This window comes from Tursiops truncatus, chromosome 13 (genome assembly GCF_011762595.2).
Source record: "Tursiops truncatus isolate mTurTru1 chromosome 13, mTurTru1.mat.Y, whole genome shotgun sequence".
NCBI classification, from domain to species: Eukaryota; Metazoa; Chordata; class Mammalia; order Artiodactyla; family Delphinidae; genus Tursiops; species Tursiops truncatus.
In genome coordinates this window covers 14,887,293-14,912,299 of record NC_047046.1, presented here as the reverse complement: position 1 = coordinate 14,912,299, position 25,007 = coordinate 14,887,293, and the positions used below count along the sequence as shown (strand labels likewise).

At 52.1% G+C, this 25,007-nt stretch overlaps 2 protein-coding genes across 13 annotated transcripts in view; one reads left to right on the top strand and one right to left on the bottom strand.

The window, feature by feature from the left end:
• Positions 1-859: 859 nt before the first annotated feature.
• On the bottom strand, positions 860-10,203 carry CFAP73 (cilia and flagella associated protein 73). The gene is made up of 7 exons (XM_019950566.3): positions 10,148-10,203; positions 8,483-8,591; positions 7,471-7,575; positions 6,951-7,151; positions 6,193-6,432; positions 5,769-5,927; positions 860-1,041 (listed from the first exon to the last, which is right to left on the bottom strand). Exons 1-7 carry the CDS (start codon positions 10,201-10,203, stop codon positions 964-966), a joined length of 948 nt encoding a protein of 315 aa, XP_019806125.2. The 3' UTR covers positions 860-963.
• A 6,661-nt stretch (positions 10,204-16,864) lies between these two features.
• The window catches only part of RASAL1 (RAS protein activator like 1), a 34,406-nt gene continuing 26,263 nt past the window's right edge, over positions 16,865-25,007 (top strand). For 4 of the 12 annotated variants that reach the window (XR_004521446.2, XR_004521445.2, XR_012325193.1 and 1 more), the window contains exons 1-2: positions 19,971-20,636; positions 24,716-24,772. Coding sequence is in view for 7 of the 12 variants with exons in the window: in XM_033836974.2 (XP_033692865.1) it covers positions 20,572-20,636; positions 24,716-24,772 (122 nt within the window). In the remaining 5 variants the exon portion in view is untranslated. The other 8 variants (XR_004521444.2, XM_073790145.1, XM_073790146.1 and 5 more) reach the window with 6 other exon arrangements.

Sequence of the window (25,007 nt, the reverse complement as noted above, 5' to 3'; positions counted from 1 at the left end):
AGAGTCTGGGGGCAGAGGGTGCAGTGCACTTCCTGGATGTGAAGGAGTTCACACTATCCCCACACACCCAGAGGTCAAAACCTGTCCTGGCCTCTGTCCTGCTTTAAGCCCTGTTCTCCTCAGCCCCTGTTGGGGGTCCTGGGAAGGTCAAGGGCAGCCTCCGGTAGCTGGATTCTCAGAATGGCCATCACTCAGCGCCAGTCCACGACGGAGGAGCCTTTGTGAGCAAGCGCCCCAGGATTGGGTGTCTGCCGTGTGACCCTCTTGCTGGTCCTCCTTTATTTTCCTTTACTTACCAAACACTCATCTAAAATTTACCGGAAATTATGCACCAGGCCCCATTCCAAGCATCTGACAAACATCAGCTTGTTTAAACACCCCCAACTGGGGACCTCCCTGGTGGCGCAGTGGTTAAGAATCCGCCTGCCAATGCAGGGGACATGGGTTTGATCCCTGGTCCAGGAAGATCCCACATGCCGCAGAGCAACTGAGCCTGTGTGCCACAGCTACTGAGCCTGGGCTCTAGAGCCCGTGAGCCACAACTACTGAAGCTCGTGCACCTAGAGCCCGTGCTCCACAACAAGAGAAGCCACTGCAATGAGAAGCCTGCATACCGCAATGAAAAGTAGCCCCTGCTCGCCACAACTAGAGAAAGCCTGTGCAGCAACAAAGACCCAATGCAGCCAGAAATAAATAAGTAAATAAATTTATTAAGAGGAAAAAAATCCCCCATCTGCCCTGGGTGGGAGGACCAGGTCCCAGGTCCCATGGTGGATGTGGGATTGGTGCCCTCCATGTAGCCCACATTCATTTAGTATTTGCTGTGTGCTCCTCATGCCCACCCCACTGCAATCTGAGCGGGCACAGCCCTCCTGTCTTTCTGGTGAGAGCCACCCAGCCTGTACCCCGCAGGAATTGTGTACCTCCTGGGGGCCCCTCCCCCACTGCTCACCTGGGTCAGGGTCAGGAGACGGGGACGGCGGGCTTGGCCTGATGGAGGCTGGCCAGCATGGCGGAGAGGTCCAGGATGAAGAGCTTCACCTGGGGGTTCCAACACAGCCAGAGTCAAATCCCAGCCTCTTGAGTGTCCAGTACCCACCCCCCCTCAAAACCCCAGAGGCTGCAAAGCAGGGGTGGGGGATAGAGACCCTTATTAGACAGCAATGATGGTGGTTCCCTGGGGCAGTGAACCTGGCCTAAACCATTCTGGTTTTTTTGTTTTTTTGTTTTTGTTTTTTTTGGCGGTACGTGGGCCTCTCTGTTGTGGCCTCTCCTGTCGCGGAGCACAGGCTCCGGACGCGCAGGCTCAGTGGCCATGGCTCATGGGCCCAGCCTCTCCACGGCATGTGGGATCTTCCTGGACCAGGGCACGAACCCGTGTCCCCTGCATCGGCAGGCGGACTCCCAACCACTGCGCCACCAGGGAAGCCCCCATTCTGGGTTTTTGAAGCCTCAGTCCAAGCTTCCCAAACAGTTGATTCGCGGGCACCTTCAGTTTTCTAGATGGCTATCACCTGCATTATAGTTGAATTAGTATTTTCACTTGCATCAATTTTTATTCCTTTTAATTGGATTAGTCGTGTTCACTGGTATATGACCTACTCTTATCTTCTCCATGGGGCACCCTCCTTTATTTTAATTAACCTATTTATTGGTACAAACTTAGTGAACACCCACGGATCCACTGCCAAGACCTAGAACTTGATGCAAACTTATCCTTGGGCTCTTCCTTCACATTTGTCACTGACATAAACATCTGACAAGGAAACTCTATCTCTACCAAAAGTGGAAAGAGATTAAATAACTCCTTGCCGTAAGTAAGGGGTAACTGGAAAAATAACACAATGAAAATGAAGCCTGGTTACTCAATTCTGGCAGCTACCATTACCCACACAGGGTGTGAGCCCCCAGGCCCTGGAGACCAGGGAGTATTATGAGGCTAAAGGCATAGTTGCTGCCTCCCCGCCGCCATTGAACCTTTCTCCTTGGTAAGATCAGATGGTTGGTTCAAAAAGCACTGGCTTTCCATCACTCTGATACCAAAACCAGAAAAAGATATCACAAAAAAAATTATATATCACTGATGAACACAGACGCAAAAATCCTGAACAAAATACTAGCAAACAGAATCCAACAGCACATTGAAAGGATCATACACCATGATCAAGAGGGATTTATCCCAGGGATGCAAGGATTCTTCAATATACACCAATCAATGTGATACACCACATTAACAAATTAAGGAATAAAAACCAAATGATCCTCTCAATAGACACAGAAAAAGCTTTTGACAAAATTCAACACCCATTTATGATAAAAACTCTCCAGAAAGGGGGCATAGAGGGAACCTACCTCAACATAATGAAGGCCATATATGACAAACCCACAGCAAGCATCGTACTCAATGGTGAAAAAGCATTTCCACTAAGATCAGGAACAAGACAAGGCTGTCCACTCTCACCACTCTTATTCAACATAGTTTTTGAAGTCCTATTCACAGCAATCAGAGAAGAAAAAGAAATAAAAGGAATACAAATTGGGAAAGAAGAAGTAAAACTGTCAGTTTGCCGATGACATGTTACTATACATAGAAAATCCTAAAGATGCCACCAGAAAACTACTAGAGCTAATCAATGAATTTGGTAAGGTTGCAGAACACAAAATTAATGCACAGAAATCTCTGGCATTCCCATACACCAACAACGAAAAATCAGAAAGAAGTTAAGGAAACATTCCCATTTACCATTGCAACAAAAAGAATAAAATACCTAGGAATAAACCTGCCGAAGGAGGTGAAAGACTTGTACTCAGAAAACTATAAAACACTGATGAAAGAAATCAAAGATGATATAAACAGATGGAGAAATACACCATGTTCTTGGATTGGAAGAATCAATATTGTGAAAATGGCTGTACTGCCCAAAGCAATCTACAGATTCAATGCAATCCCTAGCAAACTACCAATGACATCCTTCACAGAATTAGAACAAAAAATTTTACAATTCGTATGGAAACACAAAAGACCCCGAATAGCCAAAGCACTCTTGGGAAAGGAAAATGGAGTTGGAGGAATCAGGCTCCCCAACTTCAAACTATACCACAAAGCTACAGTAATCAAGACAGTATGGTACTGGCACAAAAACAGAAATATAGATCAATGGTACAGGATAGAACGCCCAGAGATAAATCCACGCACATATGGCCACCTAATTTATGACAAATTACAAGAACATACAGTGGAGAAAAGACAGCTTCTTCGATAAGTGGTGCTGGGAAAACTTGGACAGCTACATGTAAAAGAATGAAATTAGAACACTACCTAACACCATAAACAAAAATAAACTCCAAATGGATTAGAGACTTAAATGTAAGACCAGACACTATAAAACTCTTAGAGGAAAACATAGGAAAAACACTCTTTGACATAAACCGCAGCAAGATCTTTTTGACCCACCTCCTAGAGTAACGGAAATAAAAACAAAAATAAACAAATGGGACTTAATTAAACTTAAGAGCTTTTGCACAGCAAAGGAAACCATAAACAAGACAAAAAGACAATCCTCAGAATGGGAGAAAATATTTGCAAATGAAACAATAGACAAAGGATTAATCTCCAAAATATACAAACAACATATGGAGCTCAATATCAAAAACACAAACAATCCAGTTAAAAAATGGGCAGAAGACCTGAATAGACATTTCACCAAGGAAGACATACATGAAAAGATGCTCAGCATCACTAATTATTAGAGAAATGCAAATCAAAACTACAATGAGATACCCCCTCATGCCAGTCAGAATAGCCATTATTAAAAAATCTAGAAACAATAAATGCTGGAGGGCTTCCCTGGTGGCGCAGTGGTTGAGAGTCCGCCTGCCGATGCAGGGGACATGGGTTCATGACCCGGTCCAGGAAGATCCCACATGCCGTGGAGCGGCTGGGCCTGTGAGCCATGGCTGCTGAACCTGCGCGTCCGGAGCCTGTGCTCCGCAACGGGAGAGGCCACAACAGTGAGAGGCCCGCGTACCGGTTAAAAAAAAAAAAAAAAAAAAAAAAAAAAAGCTGGAAAGGGTGTGGTGAAAAGGGAACCCTCCTGCACTGTTGGTGGGAATGTAAATTGATACAGCCACTATGGAAAACAGTATGGAGGTTCCTTAAAAAACTAAAAATAGAACTACCATATGACCCAGCAATCCCACTACTGGGCATATACCCTGAGAGAACCATAATTCAAAAAGAGTCATGTACCAAAATGTTCACTGCAGCACTATTTACAATAGCCAGGACATGGAACCAACCTAAATGTCCATCAACAGATGAATGGATAAAGAAGATGTGGCACATACATACAATGGAATATTACTCAGCCATAAAAAAAAACGAAATTGAGTTATTTGTAGTGAGGTGGATGGACCTAGAGTCTGTCATACAGAGTGAAGTAAGTCAGAAAAAGAAATGCCATATGCTAATGGATATATATGGAATCTAAAAAAAAAAAATGGTACTGATGAACCTAGTTGCAAGGCAGGAATAAAGAGGTAGACATAGAAAGTGAACTTGAGGACATGGGGTGGGAGGGCGAAGCTGGGGCGAAGTGAGAGTAGCATCGACATATACACACTATGGAATGTAAAATAGTTGGCTGGTGGGAAGCAGCAGCATAGCACAGGGAAATCGGTGCTTTGCGATGACGTAGAGGGTGGGATAGGGAGGATGGGAGGGAGGCTCAAGAGGGAGGGGATGTGGGGACATGTGTATGCATATGGCTGATTCGCTTTGTTGTGCAACAGAAACTAACACAGTATTGCAATTATACTCCAATTATGCTCCAATAAAGCAATTATACTCCAATAAAGATTATACTCCAATAAAGCAATTATACTCCATAAAGCTCTATTAAAATAAAATAAGATAAAAAGGACTGGCTTTTGCCTGTTGCTTCATATCAAGCCTCTGTCCCTCCTAGACTTGTCTTTTGTACCTTGGGGTACCCGGGCAACACTTGAGAGAACAGTGGTGTACATACGAATCCACCCGACTCAGGATGTGGCACAAAGGTAGGCTCTGGGGACCCAGTTCTTGGCATTTGGTTGGAATTCTGGCTGCAGGACAGGAGTGGGATGGGATGGGTTAAAGGCAGGGGTGTTTCCTCCACTTCTCAAAGGGGCCATGCTTTGGGAACCCACTAGAATCAACAGAAGTGTCCAAAGTCAGAAACCCCCTGCCTCTGTTGTAAACCATGTCACATGTTCTACCACCTTGCAAACCCGAGTGAATAGAAAAGCCGGGCGTACTTGGTACACAATGACATTTGTAATGCCATCGTACAGAAAGAAAAACCACTGTACAACGCTGCCCTCACGCTTCCCAGGGAAGCCAAGGCCTGACTGTGTGGGAGCCAGAGGGTCAGGGACTAATTAAAGGTGAGTCTCCACCTCCTGGTTTCTTATCGATGGCACGTTTGTGCTTTTGATCCTGAGACAGAAGAACTCTTGGCATAACTGTATTGTACCCATCAGTATATACCCCGGCCTCCTGCACAGTGAGGGCACTGAGACCCAGAGGAGATCTTCTGACCTCATAGCAGGTGACCAGCAGAGCCGAGACCAACCCAGGGCTCCCGGGCAGGGGCCCGGGCGGCCACGGAGCTAGGAGACTGGGCTTTGATCGCAGAGGGTCATGCTTAACCCAGAGAAGGCGGGATTTCAGACACCATGATGTTCCCAACCCTTAGGGGGCTGGAGGTGACATAAAGAGAGATCCTCACCTGCTCCAGCTGCCCCTCGGTGTCCTCGATGTCCAGGGCAGGTGGCCGCCTCTGGTGCTGGCACACTAGCTGGAACAGGTTGAGTGCGGCCATCCTGGTGCGTCCCAGGAGCAGGGTCTTCTCAGCCGCGGTGTTCTGGATCTGAATATACTTGGATTCCTGGAGAACACCGCCCCCTTCCCCATTAAGGTGTGAGCTGGCCTGAGGAGGGCTGGGACCACATTCGCGTCCACTTCCCACCAGTCATAGATGCCCCTAGGTGCTATCAGGGAGAGGAGTGCTGGACTCGGGTGTCAAGTTCTCATAGGAAGGGCCTCCTGCGCCCTAAAGTGCTTTCCGATGCCTGAAACCTGCCCATGAGCGTAGCGTTGCCCCATATGGCACTCCTCCCGGCGGTGGGAGGCTGGGGCCCCGGGCGCCCAACTCCTCCCGGCGGCGGTACCCAGTGCAGCGTGCGCTCCCGCGCCGCCTCCAGTTGCTCCAGCAGTTGCGCTCGCCGCTGGCCCTGCCGCAGCAGCTCGTCCTGCCAGGTGTCCCGCAGCCGCCGCAGCCGCGCGCGCGCCTCCTCCAGCTCCGCGAGCCTCTGGCGCTCCGTGAGCCTCAGCGTCGCCTGCGTGTCGGCCAGGCCGTCGAAGCGCGCCACCAGCTCGGGGACCTCTTGGAACTGGGATGGGGTCGGGAGGGGGACTCACCGGGACTGCAGCCCCCCTGCCCTTCCTCACCCTACCACCCCCCGCGCCTCCTCAACCCAACTGTGAAATAGGGGCATCACACAGCCCCTGCCCCAGAAGTGTGATTACTCCGGCCCCTCCCCACCTCCACCATCAAACCTAGCTAAGCTTCACTGCCTGTGATTAATACTAAGTCACTGTTTCATTCAACTAATACTGAGTGTTTGGATTCCCCCTCCCCCCACCTGCCTGTGTGTCCTTGAGTAAGTTATCTTTCTGAGCCTCAGTTGCCCATCTGTAAAATGGGGTTGGCAATAACAAGACTCACTTCACTGGACCTTGGAAAGAATTCAAGAACAAAGCGTGTTCCTGACATACAGTTAGTGCTCAATAAGTGGTGACTCCTGGCATACAGTCAGCGCTCCAGTAGTGCACACTTCCAAAGCCGTCCCTGAGGCTGCCTGGGGCTGCACGTGGCGCTGAACACCAAAACCTCCTGCAGGGCGCTCACCTCGGGCAGCTGCTCCAGTACTTGCCCCAGCAGGCGCGCGCAAGGCTCGAGGCGCCAAAGCAGGCGCTGCAGCCGCGCGCGCTCCCGCTGCAGCTCCTCCAGCTGAGCCCGAAGCCGCAGCGCCTCCGCCTCCCGGCGGCCCGCCAGTTGCCGCTCCTCTGCCGCCCTCCGCAGTGCGCGGCTGCGCCGGGCCTCCGCATCCTGGGAAGGAGGGATGGAGAGGAGGCGACGACCCCCAGGACTTGGGAGCCTGCGGAGCTTGCCGCATCCACTCCACCCCAACATTCGCACGCTGAGTCACGGGTTGCAAATAGATGGCCCACGGGCCAAATCCAGCCAGAATCTCTGATTTTGGTCCCACTCCTCTCCCACGCTTTTTAAAATGCTTCAGGCAGTAGTGTGTATTTCCCACCACTCCCTTTTGTATTGGTAAGCCCACTTTTTAAGTTTATGTCTGGCTCCTTTAGGATTGTGACTTTGTGACCCTCTGCCCTGCCTCCCCCCAGCAGGCTCCACCTACCTGCAAAAATTTTTCAAAGCGGACAAAGGACCCCTTTAACTCCTGCTCTTTCTGTTCCAATTGTTCCCACCGCTGTTTCAGGGATGCCTGTATAGTCTGGAACACCTGGGGGGTAAGGAGTGGGTGTCTGTGTTTGTTTGGGGTTTCAAGTTATCCAGCGCTTTCACGCTCACACTTAACCTCGCTCACCTTTTGCCCTTAATCTTTTCTTTTCTTTTTTTTTTTTTGCTGCGCCTTGCGGCATGTAGCATCTTAGTTCCCATGCCCCCTGCAGTGGAAGCGCGGAGTCCTAACCACTGGACCACCAGGGAAGTCCCTTTTGCCCTTAATCTTGTCACTGCACCCTTGCTCAAATCCACCCGTGGCTCTCACCACCCACGATGAAGCCCAAATTCCCTCCTGTAGCCCCTGCGTGTCAGCATCCCTGCTCTTCCTTGGGGCCTCATCTTACCCTCTCTCCTCTGACACTGTCTTCTAGCCTCTTACCCACCTGTGTTTTGTCCTTGCCTTCCTGTCTTTGTATATGTTGCTCCCTCTGCCTGTTTCTCCCTCCTCACCCTGTCCCCCTTTGCTGGATAAGGTATTCAGCATTCCCTAAGACATCACTTCCTCCAGGAAGTCCTCCATGACCACCCCTGTGTAGAGATAGGGGCTTTCTCTGGGCTCCCACAGCCCCTGCTCAGTGCTTCCCCCCTCACAGCCATCACCACCTGGACACTTGTCTGTCCCCTTCTCTAAGCTGTGAGCCCATGAGGGCAGGGACTGTGGTGAGACCTCTAGATCCCAGCGCAGTGCCCTGCATGCAGTAGCTGCTCAACGCACATTTATTTGCACAAACCACTGATCTCATTTGATCCCCCATTTGACAGACGAGGAAACCAAGGCTCAGGACGGTGATTTGTCTCAGACCTTGTAGGAATAAGTTGGCTCCATCACTTTCCCATCTTTTTCTTCCCATCTTTTTTTAACTTTTTGTCCCCAAAAGTTTCAGGGACTGCATTGAGTGGCTCACCTCCTTCTGGGCCTGAAGGCCCTGGTCCGCATCCACCAGTTCCTGCCTCTTCTCCAAGAGACGCAGCAGTGGCGGTGGGACGTGGTCCACATTCTGCCCCTGGATCTTCCTGGAGGGGCTCGAGGAAGAGGTGAGGGTGAAGGAGGCAAGAGTCAGGGCCCCCAAACTCCCCACTGGTGCCTGACATACCCCAACTAGCTACCTCCTGGCTGTTGAATTTTTCATTCATTCAACAAATTGTCCCGAGCACCTACTCTGTACCAGGCACTGTTCTGGGCACTGGGGATGCAGCCCTGATCAAGACAGACAGATCCCTGCCCTCCAGGAGCTGCCGTCCTGCTGGGGACCACAGAAAAAAAGCTAGCAAATAATAATAAATAATGCTAGGACATGGCAGGTGCTAAGATGAAAAATTCAGCAGACTGAAGGGACTCTCTCAATAGGAAGATAGAAAAGTCTCTGTGGGGGGGACATCTGAGCAGAAGCTTGAAGGGGAAGAGGGAGGGAGCCATGAGGATACCGCAGGGAACAGATTCTAGGCCGAGGGAATGGCCTATGACAAACCCCGAGGGAAGGACCTTGGTGTGTAGAAGGAGCTGCCAGGAGGCCAGTGCAGTTGGAGGGGAGGAAGGAGCAGAGAGACGGGAACTGAGATCAGGGAAGTTGTGAGGGTGACTGCGGTGGGCCGTGATGAGGGGGTACTTTGGCCTTGACTCTGAGTGAGGTGGGAGGCCTGGGAGGGTTTGGAGCAGAGGAGGGAATCCCCTCTGGCTCCTGTGGGGAGCAAGAACAACAGGAGGGGCAGGGCAGCTGCAGGGGACCAGGGACGGGTCACAGGATAATGCGGAGAGGATGGGGCTCTGATCTGGGTGGGTGCAGTAGAGAGGTAAGGAGGGGGCGGTTCTGGATACCACTGGAGAGCAGAGCTGATGGGGTGACGAGAGGGGGAGAAAGGAGTCGAAGGGGAACCTAGATGCTGGAAGGTTGTTGCTGATAGCGGGCTGAGTGGGAAGCAGGGAGATCAGCTCTTCGCTAAGGCCAAGTTGAGACTGAGCTGCCTATTGACCTCTGCGGGAAGGATCCAGGGGGAGGCTGGGATCTGGAGCCAGGCTCACAGGGGAGAGGAGGGGCTGGACACAGCTCCGCAGGGTCGGCCCTGTAGGGAGCAGAAGGGATGCACTGCCATTCCACTAGGCAAGGCTCTCCCAGCTCTGGTCCAGGGGAAACCCTCCCATTTTACTGATTCTGAGACTGAAGATGGGACCCCCGGCCACACTGCTGAAACAAGGCAGGCACCGGACAAGCTTCCTCCACTCTTCCTTTAAAATGCAGTTTGCAGTGAGAGGGGGCAAGAGCTCGAAGAGTAATTCCTTCCCACCTTGGATCAAATGATATAATCTCAGCTGGATATCAACTAGGGATGGGGATCGAGAACAGGTTAGAGACCTGGGCCTTTGACCCAGCTCTGCCCTAACTACCCGTGAGACCTTGAGGAAATTGCCATTTCCTTCGGAGCTTCAGTTTCTTCCTCTATGAAGTGGGGGCAATAATCCCCCACCAAGAACTGCCCGAGGAAGCCAGAACCCAGGGGTAGGGGGAAGGGAGGGATCTTCCCACCTGCTCCTGCCCTCCTTTCAGCCCCCCCTGCCACCCCACGCCACTCACGTAGACAGTTTCTCTTGCAAGGCCAGTCGGAAATATTTCTCCCAGGGCACTGCCATTCTCCTGGCAATTGCCCAAGGCTTGCTTTCTTTCTGGAGTTTGCACTAGCCTAGAGGAGGCCCTGGAGGGTTCTGATGGAGGGTTTACACGCTCAGTATTCCCGGAAGGCAGCCACCCAGCCAGCCTCGGTCGCCCGGGCAACCAACGACACAACATTCCATTGCCTGCCTGAGGCCTGAAGAATCCACCCGGAGAGGGAGAGAGAGGGGGCTGCAGGGAGGGGAGCATCTTCTGCCCGGTCTGGAGGAGGCTTGAACTCCCAATCTAAATTGGGGTGCAGTGAACAGGACGTGGGTCTCTTGGCCAATAATTTGCCCCTCGGTGCCCCATGTCTGGTCAAACCTCTTCCTGGATGGGTGGGATGGGGCCTCACTAATGTGGCTGTGTGCTCAGATGTCTGTTCAAATGAGTAATTATTGGACACCCACTGTTTGCCAGGTCCTTGGGGGGCAGGCATTCACTCCCTGGCAAGGTGCTGAGGTCCTACTATGTTCCAGCCCTTTGATGGTCCACTCCCATTGCTGGCTACCCTAGCCTTGTCTCACGGAGCCCCCAGCCTGGTTAGGGAGATAGAGCAGAGGGGCCATCAGCACTACCCTGTGGAAACCAGCTTGGAGGGACCCAGAATCTGCATTTGGAGGATGGGGGGTAGGGGAGGAGGTGACATAGCTTGCGCAATTACAGTGGGTCAGACACTGTCCTGAGTACTCTACTTACGGTATCTAATTTAATCTTTAAAACAGCACTGCCGGGAGTGGTAATAGAGAAAAGTACCCAGAGTAATATTACAAATACTCATGCGTCCGCCAACTGGAAATAACAAACACGAGCGTCTTGTCCTCTTTGCTTCCAAGCGTCTTATTTTTCCTTTTTAAATAATTTGTTTTTTCATGTAAGGAAATGTATTTTCTTTTTGTAGAGTAACACTATTTAAAAAAACTTTTTATTGAGGTATAATTGATTTATACTGTTGTGTTAATTTTTCTGCACGGCAAAGTGATTCAGTTATATATGATTCAGTTGTACATATATATGTATACTTTTTCATACTCTTTTCCATTATGGTTTATCACAGGATATTGAATATAGTTCCCTGTGGTAGGGGAACAAAGTAGGACTTTGTTGTTTATCCATTCTATATATAATTGTTTGCATCTGCTAATCCCAAACTTCCAATCCATCCCTCCCCTACCCCCCTCCCCTTTGGCAACCATAAGTCTGTTCTCTATATCTGTGGGTCTGTTTCTGTTTCTTGGATAAGTTCATTTGTGTCATATTTTAGATTCCACATATATGTGATATCATATGGTATTTGTCTTTCCCTTTCTGACTTATTTCACTTAGTGTGATAATCTCTACGTTCATCCGTGTTGCTGCAAATGGCATTATTTCATTCTTTTTTATGGCTGAGTAGTATTCCACTGTATATATGTACACCACATCTTCTTTATCCATTCATCTGCTGATGAACATTTAGTTTGTTTCCATGTCTTGACTATTGTAAATAGTGCTGCTATGAACACTGGAGTGCATGTATTTTTCAAATTAGAGTTTTGTCCGGATATATGCCCAGGAGTAGAATTGCTGGATCATTTGGTAACTCTATTTTTAGTTTTTTGAGGACTCTCCATACTGTTTTCCATAGTGACTGCACCAATTTACGTTCCTACCAACAGTGTAGGAGGGTTTCCTCTTCTCCAGACCCTCTCCAGCGTTTGTTTCGGTTTTTTCCATAAATTTTATTTATTTATTTATTTATTTTTGGCTGCATTGGGTCTTCATTGCTGCATGCGGCCTTTCTCTAGTTGCAGCGAGCAGGGATACTCTTCATTGTGGCGCACGGGCTTCTCATTGCGGTGGCTTCTCTTGTTGCAGAGCATGGGCTCTAGGCATGCAAGCTTCAGTAGTTGTGGCACTCTGGCTCAGTAGTTGTGGTGTGCGGGCTTAGTTGCTCCGCAGCCTGTGGGATCTTCCCAGACCAGGGCTCGAACACGTCCTCTGCATTGGCAGGTGGATTCTTAACCACTGTGCCACCAGGGAAGCCCCAGCTTTTTTATTTACAGATAATTGTAGATTCCTGTGCAGTTTAAGAAATAAAAAGAGAGATTCCATACTGCTTCACCCAGTTTCCCCCAGTGGTGACATCTTGCACAGCAACGGTCCAGATCACAACAAGGATATTGACATTGATACAATCCCCCCACCTTATTCAAAATGCTTAGTTTTATAATCACTCGTGTGTGTGTGTATTTAGTTCTATGCAATTTTTACAATTTCATTTATTTATTTGGCCATATAGCCGGCTTATGGGATCTTAGTTCCCTGACAAGGGATCAAACCTGGGCCCCTGGCAGTGGAAGACCGGAGTCCTAACCACTGGACCGCCAGGGAATTCCCTCATTCTATGCAATTTTATCACATGTCCATTCCTATGACTGCCACAGTCCAGATACAGAGCATTCATCACGAGGATGCTTCAAGCTAACCTTATATAGCCACACCCATCCCCTCCCTCCTGCCTTCCTAATACCTGGCAACCATTCATCTGTTCTCCATCTGTATTACTTTGTCATGTCAGGGGTGTTGTATAGTAATTGGAATCATATACTATGTAACCTTCTGAGATTGGCTTTTTTCAACTCAGCATCATTCTCTCTCTTTTTTTAATGGATGAAGAAATTTTATTTTTTAAAAAATATTTATTTATTTATTATGGCTGCGCCGGGTCTTCACTGTGGCACGTGGAATCTTCACTGCAGCACGTGGAATCTTCACTGCAGCATGTGGGACCTTTTAGTTGTGGCATGTGGACTCGTAGTTGCGGCATGCATGTGGGATCTAGTTCCTCGACCAGGGAATGAACCTGGAGCCCTTGCATTGGGGGGCATGGAGTCACCCACTGGACCACCAGGGAAGTCCCTCAACATCATTCTCTTGAGATCCATGCTGGTTGTTACAGGTGTTTGTTTTTTTGATTGCTGAGTAGCATTCCATGGGATGGATATGCCTCAGTTTGTTTAATCACTCATGTTGGAGGGTATTTGGGTTGTTTCCTATCTTTGGCTATTATGAATACGGCCACTGTGAAGATTCCTGTCCTGGTTTTTGAGTGAACGTAAGTTTTCATTTCTCTGGTATAGAAGCCCAAGGGCACAATTGCTGGGTCATATGGTAAGTGCCTGTTTAGGGTTTTTGCTTTTGTTTTAAATTAAGAAACTGCCGTATTCTTTTCCAGAATGGCTGTCCCATTTTATATTCCCACTAGCAATGTATAAGTGATCCAGTTTTTTCCTACATCCTCGCTGCCATCACTATTTTTTGTTTTAGCCATTCTGATCGGTGTGGAGCGGTATCTTTGTGGTCTTACGTTGCATCTCTCTACTGGCTAATGATGATGAACATATTTTTATGTGCTTGTTTGCCATCTGTATATCCTCTTCAGCAAAATATCTGTTCGAGTCTGTTGCCTATGTTCTAACTGGATTTTTTTTAACTGTTGAGTTTTGAGACTTCTCTGAGTATTCTAGATACGGGTCTGGGTGTTCCAGATAGCCCTCTGTTGGATATTTTCTCCCAGTCTGTAGCTTCTCTTTTTATTCTCTTCACATGGTCTTTTGCAAAGTTTGAAATTGTGATGAGATCCAACTTGCCACTTTTTCCTTTGTGGATTGTGCTTTTGGTGTCAAGTCTAAGGTGGGTTTTGAACTCAGTCCATCTGGGTGTGGAGTCCACCCTCTTAGCCACAACACTCCACATAGAGTTGAGCCCTTTTTGGATCTTGTCCTCCTTAGACCCATTCCCTTCCTCCCATCCCTAGAGAATACCATCATCTTGAAGCTGGTGTGAATCTTCCCTTCTTAATTTCTCTTCTTTTGGAGGTGGTTTTTTTAACAGTGTTTATTGAGCACCTTCTATGTGCCAGGCACTGTGTGAGGATACAGCAGTGGATAAGACAAAACCTGTCTTCATGGGTCTTAGAGGCTAATGGGGATGCCAGATGAATCAAATCGCCCTGCAAATATGTCATTACATGCTGACAGGATTGCCAGGGGAGGTGAAGTGCAAGGAGGGAGTCAGGGAGGCCTGCTTGAGGAAGTGACATGTAAACCCTGAAGGGTGAGGAGGGGTGAGTAGAGGAGAGGAGGGGTATTCCAAGTATTGGGAACAGCATGTGCAAAGGCCCTGAGGCAAGAGGATATGGCCCCTCCTAGAAGAGAACAAAGGTCTGTAGGCTGGTGTGCAGAATTCTAGGATGAGGGTGCAGGTCAGGACTGCACAGGGCCAAGGAAGGGCAATACCTGGGCTAGAAGTGACAAACAGGAGATGGAGGTTCAGGGGGGATAAGTGACTCCTCCGAGAGCACACAGGCTGAGAGGTGCTGGGCCCTGGAGTGTGTTTATATAGAGATAACCCATCCCTGCTTTGGAACTGCTCATGGCTTGGAGGAGGTGAGGTCCCTACACACTTGTCTTCAGAGGCTGGAGCTGTGGCTTCAGCTCTGCGGCCAGTGGATCTACCTCCCCACCCCAGGCCACAGCATTCCTCTCTGTTAAATGGGGCATTGCTTCCAAACGCTTCCTTCCGGGGCTCCCCTGCCAAGCTGCTGAGGCAGGCCTCCCCCCTGTCTCTGTCTCCATGTCCTGGGGGATGGGGTGGGCGGAGCTGCTGAGTGACAGCAAGGCACAACTTCTCAGCTGGCCTTGCCCTTGGCCACAAAGCCACAAGCTCTGGAAATATCCACTCTCCCCGCCCCCGCATTCCCCCAACCCCCAGTCTCACGCTTGGGCAGCTTCCCCCTTCCTACTTCTCCATTCCAAAGCGGGGGCAGGGGAGGGCACTTTGTGGAGTAGGGCTGAGGAAGGAGGAAGCCGGGGTGCAGCCTGCAGACGCACACCTTGTCTTCAGGCTGTGGGAGGAGGGGACTTACAGGCCCTGCTTCCTGGCAGCCAGCCCGCAAGAGGGGCTTTGGAAATCCTGCCCACTCCTCCCACCGCCGCCTCCTGTCCCACGTGGCTTCCTGCCCGGAATCGTGCCTGGCACTCACCAACGAGGCTTTGTGTTCCCGAGATAAAGAACACGCTCCTCACCCCCAAACTGGTCCCGGGTTGGTCTGTCTTGTCCCGATCTTGGTGGCCTCAGAAGGGATGGTGCCACTTCCCAGCAGGGGAAACCGACGTCTAGAGATGCACAGGTCTGTGGAGCCAGAGGAGGGGTCTGTCTCCCGCTTTGGGGGTGAAGGTGTAGCAGAGAGGTGGTGAGTTGGCAGTGTTAGGGCACCGTGGGGAGAAAGGAAGTAAAAAGGAATATGACCATTGCCACAAGGAGAGAGGCCAGATTCCAGCCCTCGAGGGGAATTGGATACTATGCAACCCAGAGAGTGTCTTTTGAGTCCTTCTTATGTGCCAACTGGTGTGGGAGGCACTGCATGAATCAGTCATTGTCCCTGACATTTAGGAGATAAGACAAGCATGTAAATCCCCACAAAACAAGAGAACAAGAGACCAAGGTCACAGAGAGGTGCCAACAGGCAGGCAGTGGGGGGCGGTCATCACTGCCTTCCCTGCCACCTTCCAGGCTTCCCGGAGGCTGTGAGCAGAGCTACAAAGCAAGGGCAGCGGGGCTTTCAGAGACCAGAGGAAGTATGAATTATTTTCTGATTATAATTTCTGATTAAAAAGAAGCACATGCCATTATGTCAGAGAAAGCCCTCCAGTGCTGTGCTTGCTGTATTGTCTGCATATCACTTCGTACTGCCCACTGAGAGTCTGTTCCCAGCTGCCCATTACTTTTGTCTGTATCACCCTCCTGAGAGCCCATGAGAGCAGGGCTGGGCTGTGTGTACCTCATTGTATCCCCACTGCCTAGTACATAGTAGGTGCTCAATACACATCTGTTAAATAAGAAGAGAATTTTATATATAATATGTAAACATTTTATATATATGAAAGGAATAATATAAGAAAAGAATTTTATATGTATATATAATACTTTATGGCATCAGTATCATGCCTATATAAGGTTGTATATACTGTGTTTTTCCCACAACTTGCATTTCTTTTTGGCTGCACCACTCTGCTAGTGGGATCTGAGTTCCCAGACCAGGGATCAAACCCATGCCCTTGGCAGTGAAAGCACGGAGTCCTAACCACTGAACCACCAGGGAATTCCCTATGACCTGCTTTTTTTTTTTTTTAAAGCACTTTTCCTGTTACTAAATAGTGTTCAAGAACATAATGCCATTTGCAGCTATATATAGCTGGGACTTCCCTGGTGGTCTAAGACTCTGTGCTCCCAATGCAGAGGGCCCGGGTTCGATGCCCGGTCAGGGAACTAGATCCTGCATGCCGCAACTAAAGATCCTGCATGCCGCAACGAAGATCCCACGTGCCACAAGTAAGACCTGGCGCAGCCAAATAAATAAACAAATATTGAAAGCAACCCACACAGCTATCTAGTGTTCCATGGCACTGCTCTTACATTATCTGCACTTTATTTCACCCCACCTGTCCTAATTTTTATTTAATTGTATCTGTGGGACTTAAACCAGGAAATAGATAGATAAAGGGATGTAAAGGCTTTCCTGGTGGAAGGATAGGGCAAAGGTAGGATCAGGGGGTGGGCTGGGGGTAATATGAATAAAATCTTAAAGGTGTTGATTTCAGGAATGGGGTCGAGAGGGCCATGCGGCCAGGGAATCCTGGACCCAGTGGTGTGTTGTTAAATTGCCTCTCCAAAACAAATCGTAGTGTTTATTTGCTGATTTCCATGGTGCAAATTCTCCTCCTGTGGTTGATTTCAATTTCCTGATGCGGCATTGCTGAATACGGGGTTGGAAGGGCGTGGGCGCAGCCGGCTCTCAGGGACCAGTAGGCGCAAGCTTCAGCACAGCCCTGTCAGTGCCCAGGCCTGATCCCCACTCTGGTATGAGGAGGCCTCTCCACTCTGTGTCTGTGAGCCCTCCCTGGGCCCCAGGCCCAGCACCTCAGACGAAGGGGGTGGGACTCGTCCTGGGTAGTGAGGCCCATCGGGGTGCAGGAGCCCAATCTTGAGATCTTGCTATCAGATTTCACAGCTGGGATGCAAACCCCCAGATTCCCCCAGCTCAGCAACTTGGAGCCGCACTGGCTCCACTGAAGTGTGGCTGCTCCATCCATCCGTGGAATTTAGGGCTGGGCCTGGTGCTCTGCCCCAGCCACAGAGCCCTTAGGACCCAGCCTCAGAGCTCAGTCACCCAGTGGGGCTCAAGGTCAGGCCCAGTGGTGGGATCAGGATGTTCCATTACGGCCGTGACACTTATGAGCACTTGCTGTATGCCAGGCTGTGCTGAACGTTTGACGTTTCATTCATCGCATCTTCACACCCAGCCTATGAGGTGGGCGCTGGTTTTATTCCCAATTTACCGATGAGGAAACTGAGGCACTGAGAGGGTAACTCACTTGCCCAAGAGCATCCAGCTCATACCTGTAGGTGCCAGGATTCAATCCCAGGTTGGCTGAACGCTAAAACCTCTGCTCTTAGATCCTCAGCCCAGTATCTCCTCCCACTTGGTTTTACGAAGCACCTGCTCTGTGCATCCCGTGGGCGGTAGACTGTACAGAGTTGACAAGAAGATGATAGTGGGTTTGTCTTGAAGAGGCTTAGAGGATGGGGAAGGGGAGGCAGCTAACCATTTCTTGAGCACCTACTATGTGCCAGGAAAGATGCCAGGTGCCTTACACAGCCGTCTTGATTAACTCTACAACAATCTCACGAGAAAGGTGAGACCCTTTCCACGTGACAGCCCAGGCCTGGGCTCTCAGGAGCCTGTCTTCTTCTTTCCCAAATGGCCTCTAGCAGGTCACACTCCTCTGGGCCACATTTCCCCCTCTGGTTCCTTGACAGGAACTGCCCTAGGAGACCTCAAACCCTCTGCCAGTTACAGGTCAAAGCTTCTCAGAACAACAGGAGGTAGCCAGGCCATTTGGAAAGTATGGAGACTGTGGCCACAACTCCAGGCAAATTGCAGGGCCAGACGCTGGATATTGGATAGGTGACAGAGCTAGCTCCCTGGAGGCCTGGCTGGCACAGTCCATAGCCTTTGTAACCCCCCTGGGAGCCTGGGGAGGGGCGTCTGGGAATGTGGCTTCCTGCTCAGCTCCGGAAGTTGGGCCAAGATGGCTGGTGGTGGTTTGGTTGGCATCCCAGGTGGCCCTAGGACAAGGCCCCCAGGTTCCATCAAGGGTCCCTGGGGGCTGGATAGCCTATCTGAGGTCTCTTTTTAAGAAGAAAAGATTTCGCCACAAGCTCCCACCTAGGTGAGTGGGGGCGGGGAGAGGCGGGGCACCTGTCTTGAAGTAGCAGTCGCATAACAAGTACCATTTTCCCCTCCTGAGGATCTGGGGTAACTGATAAAGATTATGGGAGGGCTCTAACTACTCCCTCAGGGCTACCACTGCTCTGGAATCAATGGTGCATCACGCCTCATACCCTGTTGAAGGATGTTGCAATACTTCTAAGCCTTGGGGCCAGCCCTGCTAGGCCCATTTCCCAGATGGGGTAACTGAGGCCCAGACTTTGGAAGGACTCACCAGATGGAGGCCAGCCAGGGAAAGAGTTCCAGGGATCTGAATTCCTCACCAGCCTGGCTGGGGTGCTGGGTGGGAAGTCAAGGAGGGAGACGGGGAAGCAGATCACGGGGCTACTCCTGTGGCTGGGCAGGGCCCTTCCGGAATTGCCAGTCTGGGCGTTGACTCCTGAAATCAGTAAGTAGAGCCTTCGCGTTGGTGCCCAGCCCTGGGTTGACCTAACCGGAAAGAGTCCCTTCTGAGAACTCTTAGACAGGTAAACAACAAACTCATGGGGAGAGATAGTGTGTGTGTATCTGTCCGGGACAGGCCTTTCCAGTCACATTATCACATTTAAAACTCGAAAACTGTGCAAACCTGGAGCTGTGGGAGCAGAGAAAAAGGGGAGAAAACCTCTGCCTGGCATGGGAGGACATCCCGGAAGACTTCCTTGGAGAGGTGATATTTGAACTATGCCTTGAAGAACAATAATAATAATAGCAAACACTTTCTGAAAACTTCTTATGTGCCTGTCGGTGTTCTGAGATCTGTATCTGCTTCCTTCATATCTGTTTTATCTCATCTAATTCTCTCAAAACCCTGTGAGCGAGATACTATAATAACATATGAACCGATGAGAAAACCAAACCAGGGCACAGAGAGGTTAAGAGACTTTCCCAAGACCACACAGCTACCAATGGCAGAGTCAGCATTCAAATCCAGAGAGGCAAATCAATGACTGACTGTAAGACCTTCCGAGTGCTATTTAATCCCTCTGAACCTCAGTTTGTGTATCCATACAAGGGGGGGGACTAGTACAATAGTAAGTAATGCATAGAATTATTGTGAGGACGAAGGTGAGCTAATCCTTGTAAAACGCTTAGAACAGTGCCCGGCACACAGTAAGCGTTCAAACAATTGTAGATGACTTTTATCATTGCCGTGGTGATCTTCAAGCCCTCCCCTCCCCCTCCAGCCGCGGCTTCCTCCCCCGCAGTGCCAGCCAGTGACGCGGGATCTGCCACACGCACAGTCTGGGTTTAATTGGAAACTAAAAGAGATGGAAGGGGATGTTCGCGGCCCCTCCCTTGACTCTGAAAAGGACCCCCAGGGAGGGTGTGACTCTCTCTAGCGACGCCTCCCGCCATCTCCGATACTGCTCCGGGATGGGACAATGAGGTCGGACCGAGAAGGCGGCGCCGGGATGGTAGGCAGGGGAGAGCCGGGGAGGTGTGAACGTGCTGGAGGCAGGGCAGGCAGGGGACATACTGTGTCTTCTGAGCCCGATGCCAACTCACTAGGAGCCTGCGGCCACGCCCATCATGGCCGTGGGCGGCTCTCCACCTGGCAGTCCCAGCCTCCAGGCGCCTGGGGCTCCGAGGCCGGTGCGCTCTGGCACGCTTGGCTGGGGTGCCGGCAGAGGGCGCGCGAGGGGGCCCGGGAACTGGCGGGCGGGGTGCCCCGCGGGAGGCGGGATTGCGGGGAGGGCCCTGGGCCGCCCCTCCCGCCCCCTGTCCTCCCCGCCTGCCCACCGGGAGCGCTGGACTAGGAGGCAAGGGCTGGCGGTGTCCACCGCGCGCTCAGCCGGCTCGGCGCCCAGCTCCTACCTGTAGAGTCTGGCGGGGGCGCCCCCTCCCCGGACACCTGTCCTTTCTCCTCCTTCGGAAACCTCTCGCTCAGCTACCCGCGTGTCGGACAGGCGGCGCTGGGATCCCGGGACAGGGTGCCAGGCTCGCTGTTTGTGACACGTAGACGCCCTCCCCGCCGCGGTACAGCCTCGGAACCTGGACGTCCTCCTGGCCGGAAAGTTTGGGGCTGGGCGCCATGGCCAAGAGCAGCTCCCTGAATGTCCGTGTCGTGGAGGGCCGGGCGCTGCCCGCCAAGGACGTGTGAGTACCCCCGGGGCCAGTCGGGGATGGGGGGCGTTCCAGGCATGGGATGGGGCGGGGGTCGCTCATTCCGCGTGCCAGGGAAGGTCGGTGAAGTGGGCGGGGGTTCTTGTCTGAGACCGAGTATTGAGGCAGATCCACCTTCGTGGGGCGAGAGGCCCCACGCCCATCGCTTCATGGTGGGAGGGGACACCAAGACTTAGCAGATGCCCCGCCCCGCCCCCAGGAAAGGGGTGTCTTTGTTCCTGGGACGTACTAAAGGGGGTCTTCCGGGGCTTCAGCCCTGGGGATTAGAGGGTCGGATTCTGTCAGAGCTGGGGAGGGGCTTTAGGGGTGGGGGGCTCTCTTTCTTAGTCCAGGCAGATGTTGGAGGTGGGGTTTCTCCAGGCCTGGGTGGGCACCTGTTAAGAGAACCCTGGGGAGGAGCCCCAGAGGGCCTGGGATCCAGGTGGCCCCAGGATTCCTCTGTGTGCATCTGGTATTTAGGTTTGCAGAGTGTCACCAAGTGGCCCACCGGCCAGGCCTGGGGGAAACTGGGGTCCTCTTGACCCAAAACCCTAAGCTCCCCAGCCAGCAGCTCCCAGCCCAATGGGGACCTTCCCTGGATGCTAAGCTGCTTGAAGAGCCAACTTCCCCCTGCAGCCCCCTCCCTAGCCAGGTGCGATGGGGCTGGAGGACCCTCAGTTTCCCCTTAGTACCAGTCCTCGGCTGTGCTTCCCTCAGGGCTGAGTCAGCAGTTGCCGAATCAGCAGAATGGGGGGAGGGGGCCCCCTCCTGCCTGGCCTGGAGCCCAGAAGGGGTTCTAAGGGTGTCAGCACCTGAAACAGGTGTGGGATCCTTGGCAGGACATTGGCTGTGTGACCTTGAACCTAGTCCTGTTTGGGTTTGGATTTCCCATCTGGGCAATGGAAACCCTGGACAGGAGTCTCCAAGCCGCATGCAGCTGAGGGTGGAGAACCTCTTAGCATTTACCTGCTGGCCAGGTGAGCAGGACCGTGGATTCTGAGGCTTCGCACAGGCTGGGGCTTAGCTATGCTCTGACTCCCCCAGCTGTGGGCCCCCGGTGAGGAGTATCCTGCCTTTGACTTCATGAACATCCCCCCTCCCCAACCCTGCAGCTATGCCAAGGGGGAAGTGCACAGAGCAGTTCTAGCTCCCCGCATCCTCATCAGCGACCTCAAGAAAACACGCACCTGAGGAAGGCAGAGAGCTCGCTTGCTGTGCAAATGCAGCATCTGGACAAGCCCCCCGATTCCCCTCTTATGAGATGCCCTCTCAGAGCACCCGACAATCAGTGATTCTGGAACTGTCGAGGCAGTGAGGTCAGGAGTGGGGACCTGCCAGCTGCTGACCTGGCCAGCTGCTCCGGCCCCTCCACCAGTCCTGGGTGAGGGCCATGAAGGAGTGATGGATGTTGTCCTTGGACCTGGACATGGCTCGCAGGGCTCCCTCTGCCTCTTCTGGGGAGGGAGTTGACTCATACCTGGTCCCTGCGTCTCTTGGCCACCCCTCCTCCCCCAAGTTCCCGGGCCAAGGTGAGCTGTGAGGTGGGCCATGCCCCAGAACCAGAGAGGAGAGTGACTAAGCCCCAGTGGGGGATCCAGCCACACTGCCTCAGTTTCCCTGGCTGTTGGTGCCCTTCAGAGGGGCTCCCTCAGAGCGTGCTGGGATCTCCACACCTGTGGGGACTCTTAGATGGATATGTCCTCTCTTCCCTCTCCTAAGGGAGAGGGCCCAGATTCTTCCTGAAGCCTCACCAGGTTTGAGGGGGTTTGGGCCTGGCTTGGGAGGAGGCCTCAGCTGATAATTTGAGAGTTATTTCTGTCGTTAATAGTAGCAGCTGTTACGTCTTTGACAGCTTCCTATGGGCCAGGTCCTGTGTTTAACACTTCCTGCAGTCCTATTAGCATTTCCATTTTACGAATGGGCAAACCGAGGCTCAGAGAGGCAAAGTCACTTGCCCAAGGTCACAGAGCTGGGATTTGAACCCTGACTGCCCCCATGCCCCAACCAGACTGGGCAGGCAACGGCAGATGGGCCTGCTTTCCCATGCTTGAGGTGGGGCAGGAGCCGTGGGAGAGGCCAAGGGTCTAGAGAGATTGAGGGTCTGGAAGGGGCAGCTCCCTTCCGCCACTGTTGCCCCTGCCTGATAGGAGCCTGATAAGGCCCTTGTGCGTCAGAGTCCTGGAGCTGACGTGCTTGGCTCCCATGAGGGACCCAGGGGTCAGGCCGGGTAGACGGGAGGAGGCGTGGCTCCCAGCCCTTTTCTATGGATCCCAGCCCATTTGCCCCACGTCTGCTGCTGGGGAAACTGAGGGATTGGAGCCCGCCTAAAAGAAGCTCAGGGAGAGAGGACCCAGAGAGAGAAATGAGATAGAGGGGGTTACCAGCCACGGGCATCCAGGGGGGTGGAGCCCGATGGGAAAACTGAGGCTCGCAGGGTTACTGAGCCCGATGGGTTTGGGATAGATCAGATGGGAAAACCGAGGCCTGGGGCATTACGCAGAAGGGAGGTCAGAGGTAGAACCCAGAGAGGAGTTCAGGGACACAGGACACCAACCAGTCTGAGGTGTGCAGGGATGGAGAGCAGATGGGGAAATGAAGGTATACCCGGCGGAGGGAACTAGAGGAAAGAGTCCACAGAGGGGACCGAGGCCTGGGGAGGGCTCAGCCAGCAGACGAGGTTGGAGCAGCTCCCGGTGCCAGCGGCCCTCTTCCTGGGAATCCCCGAGGCATTTGTGGATGAGTGACAAACTGAGCTGAGAGAGGGGACAGAGAGAGGTCGGGGGCTGGGGTGTCAGGGGAGGGGGCCATTTGGACAAGGGATCATGAGCTGGGGTGCAGGCATTGGTGAAGAACATGTGTGCCGAACCCCACAGACCTGGGTTCGAATTCTGACTCTGTGGTGGTGGGAGGAGGTGAGGGTGGGGAAATACAGCTCCTCCCCCCAGGAAATCAGATTTCGGAAGTTGCAGGTAGCCATGGAGACAGACACTAAACGGAGAGAAACGGAGCAAGATGATTTCACATGCTCAGAGGGATCGGAGATCAATTTTGCACTGTCTACTGTTGGAGGACAGTGGTGATCAAGGACCACCTCTCTGAGGCGGTGACTTTTGGGCTGAGGTTTGAATAATAGGATGGAGCCAGCCATGACAAGATCAGGAACAGAGCGGGTGTCTTAGTTAGGTGGAACAGCAAGTGCAAAGGCCCTGAGGCTGGACTGAGCTTAGTGGAAGACAAAGGAAGCCTGTGTGATGGGAAGGGGGCGGGGGTTGGGGAAAGAGATGAGGGCCCCTGGTCGATAGCTTGGGATGGACTAGTAACTCTTACTATGAAGCGGGGCTGGAACTGGCTTTGGTTGGCCTATGGCTCATGGCTACTTAAGGGGATGGAGCCCATTTCTCCTACTGGTTGAGTTTTGAGGTCTGGGTGCCCTGGTCTGTGCCTGCAGTGAGAGCAGCTGTCCATCCTCGCTGAAGGCTGAGCTATGGGGAGTCCCGTCCCAGGGAAACTCCCAATGGAGAGGGCAATGCTTACCCTGAGGGTGGCGTTCAGGCACCTGTGGGAAAGCTCTGGGGTCGGCCATGATGCATCGCACCGTGCATTAGCTTCTTTAGCTCCTCCAACCGCCCTAGGGGGTATGTGAAAATATTACACCCAACTTACGGAGCAGAGAAACTGAGGCCCACAGAGGGAAGGGGTCTTGCCAGGGTTCCACAGTTAGTAAACTTGGGGCCAGGGATGATTCCCCAGCAGAGCACGTGCTCTGGACCACCGCTTCGGGCTTCCTGCGACCGGGACTCCAAATTTTCTGGCTTCATGTCTCAATGTTCTATTTCTTTGGGTGGAAGCCCAGGGCCCATTCAAGGAGGTCCGCAGTGGGTGGGCTGGACAGCCATGACATCGTCTGCTGGTCCCCAGAGGTCCTGCCTCCACTGAACTTGCTGTGTGACCCTGGGCAAATCCCCTCCCCTCTCTGGGCCTTAGTTGCCCCCATCTGTAAAATGAAGGCAGATTGGGATCCCCACCCACGGCTGCTCCCCCAAGCCCGCTCCCCAAACCTCCTCCTTCTGCAGGTCTGGGAGCAGTGACCCCTACTGCATAGTGAAAGTGGACGACGAAGTGGTGGCCAGGTAAGGAGGGGAGGGCAAAGGGAGCAGGGCCAGGGGACGGGGCTCCATCTTGACCTGGGGAGTCCAGGCACAAGAATTCACGTTGAAAAGAGGACCTGGGGGAGGGCAACATTTACCCCAAGGGGATACTCGCGGGCCTGATGGTGGGTGCTTTGTACCCTGGCCATGGGCCCAGACAGAGGGGGCGCCAGCTCCCCTCTCCATCTGGTCCCACCAACTGGCCGACATCTTCCCC